We start from the raw sequence: 8987 nt of genomic DNA, 5'->3' as shown, positions 1-8987 counted from the left end.
TAGTAAATGGAGTAAAACGCATATGTTAACTGCATACTTTTATTTCCAACATATGTTTCGAAGATTACAAATTATACCTTCCATAGGAATAGGTGATGTTGATAAGAATGTAATCTTCTCTTTAGGGAAATGCATGGGAACCAGCTTAAACGTAAGACATTTTAACCGAATATGAGAACTGTAGTTGGAGAAGGATGTTATGTAATTTATTTGAAAAAGCTGTTGGAGGTTGGGACGCTACTAGACAGTACATTAGAGAAGAGGGGAAGAAAAAGAAATACACTTATGTATATACATATGGATGCATTCTGCTGAGAATTACTGATGCAACCCCTCCTCACTAAAATCAAGGGTTAATATTCAACTAATTAATTATGTTAAGCACATTATAATTCATTATAAATGATTACACAGTTCTTTTTCTTTCACACCAATTTCAGGACAAAGATTTTGATCTTCTTCCCATTGGATGTCTTGCACATGAAAGTGCCATCTTCAGGCGTGAGGGTGACTTTGGTGTTTTGCCAAGAGAATTAGTTATGGGTAAGATAAACTTTAAGACAAACATTGTACTGCTTTAGTAGATTTTATTATCTTTATTGATAACAATTTCAAGATATTTACCTCATAATTTTTTTTAATATTTCTAAAATCAATTCATTACCCAGTGACATATCATCATCATCATCATCATCATCATCGTTTAACGTCTGCCTTCCATGCTAGCATGGGTTGGACGATTTGACTGAGGAAGGCTGCACCAGGCTCCGATCTGATCTGGTAGAGTTTCTACAGCTGGATGCCCTTCCTAACGCCAACCACTCCGAGAGTGTAGTGGGTGCTTTTACGTGCCACCAGCACGAGGGCCAGTTAGGCGGTACTGGCAACGGCTACGCTCAAAATGGTGTTTTTTTTACGTGCCACCTGCACAGGAGCCAGTCCAGCAGCACTGGCAACGACCTTGCTCGAATGTTCTTTCATGTGCCAGTAAAGCAACGCTGGTAACGATCATGCTCAAATGGTGCTATTTATGTGCCACTGGCATGGAAGCCAGACAGCTGCTATATATATGTATGTATATATATATATATATATATATATATATATATATATATGTCTACTGTGTGGATTTAGATGAATACTGTGATCAAAAATATTTGCTTATTATTTTTTTAAAACCAGGATTCTAATTTTCTAATATAAATTTAATAAAGACAAGTATGCAGATATACAATCATAAGTATTTCTTCTCAAAACCTTGACCTGTATTTTCTTCATTCATTTTCTTCATATGTCAATTGTAAGCTGGCAGAATTATCAGAGTGTGGGGAAAAATACATTGCTGTATTTCTTCTGGTTATATATGTTCTAAGTTCAAATTCTGCTGAGATCAACTTTGCTCTTCATCCCTCTGGATGGGTGATTACATAAAGTACCAGTCAAGTACAGGGGTCAATGTTATCAACTAATTCCATCCATCATTTCTGTCCACTATTTGTGGTGGTGGGCAGGTTGTTGGTGTTGAGTCCTTAAGCACCTCCTCCATAGGGTCCCATAGGAAGCAACTGTTATTAGACTCTCCAGCTGGAATATCAAGCATGACCAACTGAGACTACAGATATTATCCAATCATTTTGTTCTGGGTCTGCTCCTACCTCTCCTACCAGCTGGTTCAGCTTGAAGAATCCATCTTGTGATTCTTCTTTCTGGGGACATTCTAATCATATGCCTATAGTAGGAGCTGTGACCTTTCAATGCAGAGAAGTAGCAGCTTGAGCTGGAGAGACTGCCTGATCTCCACTTGTATTCACAATTCTACTCTTTCATTCATTACCCAGCTTTCATGACCATAAGTGAGGATAGGCCCAAAATCAAACTGAAGATGGCAAGTTTGGCTTTTTTTTACCAACCTCTCCTCCTCTAAGGATTGAATGCTGGAACTTGCATATTACTGTCCCAAAACCTACAATTCTAGCATCTAATTCAGCCTCTTGCCTTCGAGCATTTGTGAATATGGCCCTGAGTGATGTTCCGTTAATGTGCAGAGTATATTAGGATGAGTTACTTAAGAGGACCGATGTCTCAGTCTTTGCAACACTAATTCTCATCCATGTTTTGCAGCACTCAGCAGTGAACCCATTCAGTGCATGTTTGAGATCACCTTCTGATGAACCATGTAGTACCTTGTCATCTGCAAATATCAGCCAACTATTCCTTCACCTACCAATTGCGATACCACTTCTGCAATGGCTCTGCGTGTCAATTCAATTTATAAAAATTATGGAAAGGAGAAGTGACACTATACACCCCTACCAATGTCCAACACCCACATTGAAGGGTATCAATATAGCACCATTTACCCAAACATAAACATCTGGGCAACTAGAAGTTGCCCACTAATCCTAAACTCCTGCAAAGCCTTCCACAGAATGTCTCATGGTGTATGGTCATATGTATTGTTGAAGTTTACAAAGCAAGCATATGCCTCTTGGCACAATTTCTTCACACAATTTCTTGAAGACCTGTCAAAGAGTGAATATTTAGGTAGTTGTGCTGCATCCAGGATGTTCTTCAGCAATTTTCTTACATCTCTTTTCCAAACACTCTAGATTACCATTGCTTTGGTGTCTCTCCAGAATTTCAAGTCACCTGACATACTTGAATCAGTCAGTGAATACCTTCTTTAACATCTCAAGCTAAATTCCATCCTCTCCAATGGCCTTGCCACATTTGAGTGCTTTAATCAACACTATGACTTCAGCAGCTATGATTTTAGTCTTCACCCCAAGATGCAACACATGTCAACCAGAATATTTTAAAGTGACCAATTGACTAAGTCCCCCCCACCTCAAAACTACTGACCTTGTTTCTAAATTAGAAATAATCATTATGTGGATCAAAACAACATCAATGAAATTTTATGTTTATAGAAATGCCAGAATGTGCTCCAGAGATTGTAGAACCATTGGTGAATATGTGCGGCTATGAAGGTTCTTCTGTTCACCTAAAGTATATTATTACTGGTAAACCAGAGCCATCAATCACTTGGTAAGTAATTTTGTTTTCCTCTAAATAGATTAATTACAATCAATGCATTTTATGTGTATGATCACTATGTTACTTTGGAAACTGTCTAGCTTAATAATGATTGAAGCCAGTTTTAATGTTGGATTTTTATTCTGTTGAATTGATAAAAAAAAAAGAATTACACCTAAATAATATTGTTTCATGAATTATTTTATCATTGAATAGTATCATAAATACATTTGAAGCTGATTGCTACATGAGATAACTATAAATCCTAGTGTAAACATTATGCACAGGTTTGGTTGCTCAGAGGGTATAAACATGAAGTCTCTAATTTTGTTACTTAAGAACAACAGAATTGGTACTAGCTGAGACAATACCAAATTGTATTAATTAATGTAGTGTGATAGGATTCCACACATGCATTCAGTCATTTGTTGGCCTATTGAGGCACCACTGAAAGTTTATTCTTACCAGTTTTATTGTGCTGTCAAAATTTGAACAGAATTGGCAGAACATATCTATATCAACTTTGTTTTTATCTGTTTGACTTTTTACTTGCTTGACTGTATGTGTGTGTGTTTGTGAATGGTAAACAAGTCTATATCACAGCCACATGGTTCTATGTTGAATCTCAACCTTTCACCTCTTTTGGTAAGTGACTTCTACTGTTCTTTCCATTTCTTGCCCAGGTGGCACATATGGTTTTTACTCTCTCCCTCCAAGCTACCCTGTTGATGGCTCTGGTTCATAGCTGGTCCCACATTCCCCATCCACTGGTCTTCCTCTCTTTTTCAGCACTTTTTCTGCAGGTGTTCTTGGGTCTTCTGTGCTTCCTTCTTCTATCAGATGCCCATTCCATGGCTATCATACAATTGTTATAAGGATCTTTCCTCAAAGAGTGGTCAATGTACTTCTATCTTCTTTGTAGTTTGCTGCTCATAATATCCTCTCAATTCTTTTGAGCTTGGTCTAATTCTTTGTGTGATCTTTCCACTGTAACTTAAGTATCTGCCTTAGACATCTCTTCTGGAAGATGTCTAGCTTCCTGTTGTCTCCCTTTGTCAGCTTCAAAGCAATTCATCAGAAATGTCGTTACCAAATATTTGTAGTTTCATTTTAGCGTTATAAGTGATGCTATTGAAGCTCCAGTTGCTCTTGAGACAACTGAACATGGCTTGAGCTTTGGCCAGTCTGTTTTCCAGGTTCATGGTATGACATCCAATATTAGAGACAGAGGCTCTCAGATATTATGTATTCAGACTTGACCTCATCCATTGTCTCGCCATTCATTGTGATGCTGTCTGCATTGTTGATATTCATTCTCAGAATCTTTCCAATGTTCCACTTCAGGCCTGTGCCTTGTCTGTCCTCTATCTTTCGCTGAGTTTATTGCTTTATTGATGACAACAATGTGATATCATCAGCAAAGTCAAGCTTTGAGGTGAATTTCAACCTGCTGCCATTCTCTCCATTTCCCACCATTCACCTCATGATCCAGTTGATGATGAACAGGAACAGAAAGCCATATATAGTGCACCTGTTTGATTTTAGGCCAGTCTCTGGTTTCACCCTTATCAATGACCACACACTCAAAGCAATTACAAAGCTTTCACCACTCCAGTGGTATCTGTGATGTTGTGTGACTTCATTATAATCCAAAGACTTTCTTTGTGTATTAAGTCAAAGGTACTTTTGAAGTCAATGAAGTTGATGTATAAAGAAGTTCACCATTCATATGATTGCTTGATGATATTGCTTAGTAGGGAGATTTGTTTTGTGGTGCCACTTCTTGTCCTTTATCCAGCCTATTCCTTCTTAAATCAGCTGTTAAACTCTGTCTTGACCCTAACAATGAGTATCTGGTTCAGAACCTTACTCACAAGCAGAATGATGCCCTGCCACTTCCTGCAGTTTTCACTGTGGCACTGTATCTTGGCCTTTCATTGCTTAGGACCCAAGTAAATCCATACAGGGTCCTCATATATTGCTTCTCGAACCTCTTGTGCAATATTCTCTAGCCACATTTTCTTGTCTTTTTGAATCTGACTCCTAACTTTTCTATTCTTCTCTCTAAATACCTTCAAGTATACCTGGTTCAATCTCTCTGACCTAGTCCTGTTGATCTTAAGATGTACATTCTTCCTCTAATGAATAATTAGACAAGCTTCCTGAATAATCTAGGGCTTTTTTTCCCTTTCCTTATACCCTTCAGTGGAGGCATGTGGCTTAGTGGTTAGGGTGTCAGCACCATGATTGTAAGATTGTGGTTTCGATTCCTGGACCGGGCGACGCGTTGTGTTCTTGAGCAAAACACTTCATTTTACATTGCTCCATTCTTATCACCTGGTAAAAATGAGTAACGCTGCAATGGACTGGCGTCCCGTCCAGCTGGGGAACACATACACCATTGAAACCGGGCCCATGAGCCTGGCTAGGCTTTAAAAAGGCGCATTTATTTTATTATTTTTATACCCTTCTGCTTCCTTTGCTGTGTCATGGCATGTTTTCTCCATATAGGTATTCACAGATGCCTCACTTCTCTTCCTATTACCTCAGTTCTCCCACTTCCAGAGTTTCATGCTGGTTACTTAGCTTCATACGGAAGCATCCCTTGATTTCATCCTTCTTCACTTTGTATTTTTTGTTTTCACTCATACTGAAGTTTGTCTCTCTACAATGACACCTGCCATAATGAAGTTAACAGTTTTGTGAAGGTAGGTCAAACAGCACTGGTCACATGCTGTGTCTCATTACAATTATTCAGAAATACATACACTGTACACAGAATAAAACTCAAGAAGATAGAAAAGCAAACATTAAAGGAGTAAAAAAAAAAAAGGTGCTTAGGCATGTCAGGAGTAGTTTTGGTGAAGCTTGGGAAGCATGTAAGTTTTTAAGGATGCAGTGTCCTGACAGTTAACAACAGATACATGTAGTTTATTCCATGCCTCAATAATTCTGTGATAAAATGTTCCCTGAAGTCATGGATGTAGTTCTGTATTTTTTTTTGTTTTGCTATTACTTTTTTAACTTTATAAGCCATTAAAAAAAAATTCTATAGAATGCCATTTATATTTTAAAATTACTGTATTATAATGTTCAACAAATCTTTTCCAGCTTGATATTACTTCTACATTGTCTTATAGACTCCCCTACATTGTCGAAGTTTTTATTGTCATTATTTCATTGGTGCTCTACAATCCGTATGATTTTCAAATCATAAATATATCAGGTTTTCCTTGAACGCGCAACCTCATTTGTATAACTGAAACAATAGCACTGCTTAAATGTAACGATATAAAATACTTTGTTGTTATATTTGGTTTGCCCGAATCTTGATGTAAACTTTTGTATTGAATCACATTTTGTTGTATCTCGGGAGAGGCATTTTGACAATAATAACCACACGCAATGGTTCTATTTACTTGTATGATTATTATTAACATTTAACCAAGTGAACTTACGATTATTTGATTAATTGTTCGATCAATCAATCTAGTTTGTTAATTTTAACACACTAATACGAATACCATGTTTGAAATATTTAATCATTTATCGATCAGGAAATATTTTAAAAATATTATTTTGTTAATTATACCCCTACGACACGCATCATCTCGTATCTTTTTTGACATTATAGTTTGTACTATCGTATTACCTCCCTTACATATAATTATCATAACCCTTTTCTATAGAGTGCTCTCCCTTGCTCTATACACTGCCATATGTTGTTTTGCAAAGCATATAGCTTACGACTGCAATGAAATATTGGGAAAATGAGACAGGATATTTGTTAGGTTTAAAAAAAGGAAAAAATAATATTTCACAATGTATTAGATTAATTATGCAGTTTAAAGCTAATATTAAAAAACAGTGTTCTATATTGTATATGTATATGCACAGAGAGGATATTATTCGCAAACACAAAACACACACGCCAACTTATATTTAGGAATGAATAAAATATATAATAAATCAGATTCAGGGATTTATTTTTGGAATAGATCGCTAAAGGCGAACACGATGTTGTTTCACAGAGAATGCGAAATACACTTCGACTTACGACCTAGTTCTGTTCCGACTGACAGGTCGTAAGTCGATCAGGTCGTATGTCGGATTTATATTTTTCAACGCTATATTCATTGAAACGCAAATGATGCTTGAAAGCGACTGAGTGAGAGATAGTGGCTGGCAGTGGATGCTTGGGTCTGAGGGAGGCTTGAGTTTTCATTCAGAAAGATCTCAGATGCTGCCATAGTTATCTTACGCACAGCTGCCCAACGTCCGAAATTCGATTTTTTCTTTACTTATTTTTTGTGGTTCTAAGTACGGATGGTCGTAAGTTGCATTGATCGTAAGTCGAGAAGGTGCGTATATTATTTCTAAAGTCAACCTCGCATTTGTCCGAAAAAAACAGTCAAAGGGAGGTAACTCTTTGGAACGATCTTAGTGAACTCCAGTAAAATGGCTGACTGCAATATTTTTAGACTTGTATGAAATAAAATCGAAAATGTTCTTAGAACGTTAGGCTGCACCATTTAAAAAAAATCTTCCAGGGTTTCTAATTTTTACAGCTGTTGTTTAAAGATAAAATGGCTATTCTTGTTAATCTACAATATGCTTTCATTAATTGATCTATCCCAAACTACATCGACTGTGTTGTCCAAAAATTTCGATCTACATTCGGTCAATTTCTCTTTTATCTTTAAATACGTCAGTCATTCAGGTCGTGACTACGCTGACGCACCACCTTGAAGGGTTTAGTGACACAAAACGACCTCATTGCTTTATTTATTATTATTTTTGCATGACTCAGTGGTTAAAGCGTCATGAGGTAGTGAGTACCATTTCCAGACCGGGTTGCATGTTGTGTTCTTGAACAAGACACTTTATTTCACGTTGCTCCAATTCACTCAGCTGTAGAAATGAGTTACAACATCACTGGTGCCAAGCTGTATCGGCCTTTGCCTTTCCCTTGGTTAACATCGGTGGTGTGGAGAAGGAGGCTGGTATGAATGGGCGACTTCTGGTCTTCCATAAACAACCTTGCGCGGACGCGTGCCTCGGAGGGGAATTTTTTAGGTGCAATCCTATGGTCATTCATGACATAAGGGAGTCTTTACCCTTTAATCATTCCGTCGGACTCTTTGCCAAACAGTTTGGTTACAATAGCATAAACAAACCAGCACCGGTTGGAAGAGCGGGGTGAGAAACAACACACGCGCATAGGCTCACTCTGCGAAAGATGGTTTCGCGATTTCTTGTTGAACAACCTGTAGAAATGATTTGGTTATTGTGACCAATGTGCTGTACATTAGCTCAGTCATTCCATCAAATCGACATTGCCTGAACAGGCGCTGAAGTAATTGCAGCGTAACGTGCGATGAACGCTACGTACCGACTGGTTCAGAAAGTGAAACCTCTATCTCTCGATCGTGAGTGCAACACCCTAACCACTAAACCATGCGTCCTCCACACACACGAGAGAGCCTGTCGTGTATGTGTGTGTGTGTATATATATATATATATATATATATATATAGGTAAATGATAGGCTTGCCTCAATCCTTCAGGGGTAGTCTGAAGCATCCAAGCACGTGGAGATGCATTTGATTAAAACCGGAATAATGAGCTTAAATAGCATCCATCCTACATCCCCTTACAGGAAGACCAACACAACTTCAACTAAAACGTAAGGCTTTCTTTACCTATCGCTATTATTACACCACCATATACATTAATATACCCACCAATCACTTCTCCTACATCCCTCGCACCACGAACTCTTAACATACTCCTCAACATTCTGATGAGATCTGCCAAACCATTGGCTAGATTGAAACGTACGTAAATGACTATTACATAACATTCACAATAACTCACTACATAACCTCAACCTCCACAATGACTCATTACATAACCTCCACATAATAAAACAATGGCTAACTAGCCCAACA

The 8987-nt window shown here is 37.7% G+C and overlaps 1 protein-coding gene across 1 annotated transcript in view; it reads left to right on the top strand.

Annotated features, from left to right (window-relative positions):
- LOC106877301 (titin) overlaps window positions 1-8987 on the top strand; it is a gene marked incomplete at its 3' end in the record, with an annotated part of 606785 nt that overhangs the window by 453173 nt on the left and 144625 nt on the right. The window contains exons 290-291 of the mRNA XM_052965881.1: window positions 441-543; window positions 2931-3048. Coding sequence (XP_052821841.1) covers window positions 441-543; window positions 2931-3048 — 221 coding nt within the window. The remainder of the gene's footprint in view (window positions 1-440; window positions 544-2930; window positions 3049-8987) is intronic.

The sequence above is a fragment of the Octopus bimaculoides genome, chromosome 2, assembly GCF_001194135.2.
Source record: "Octopus bimaculoides isolate UCB-OBI-ISO-001 chromosome 2, ASM119413v2, whole genome shotgun sequence".
NCBI lineage: Eukaryota > Metazoa > Mollusca > Cephalopoda > Octopoda > Octopodidae > Octopus > Octopus bimaculoides.
The sequence above is the reverse complement of the archived record's forward strand: the minus strand, read 5'-3'. Positions and strand labels throughout refer to the sequence as shown.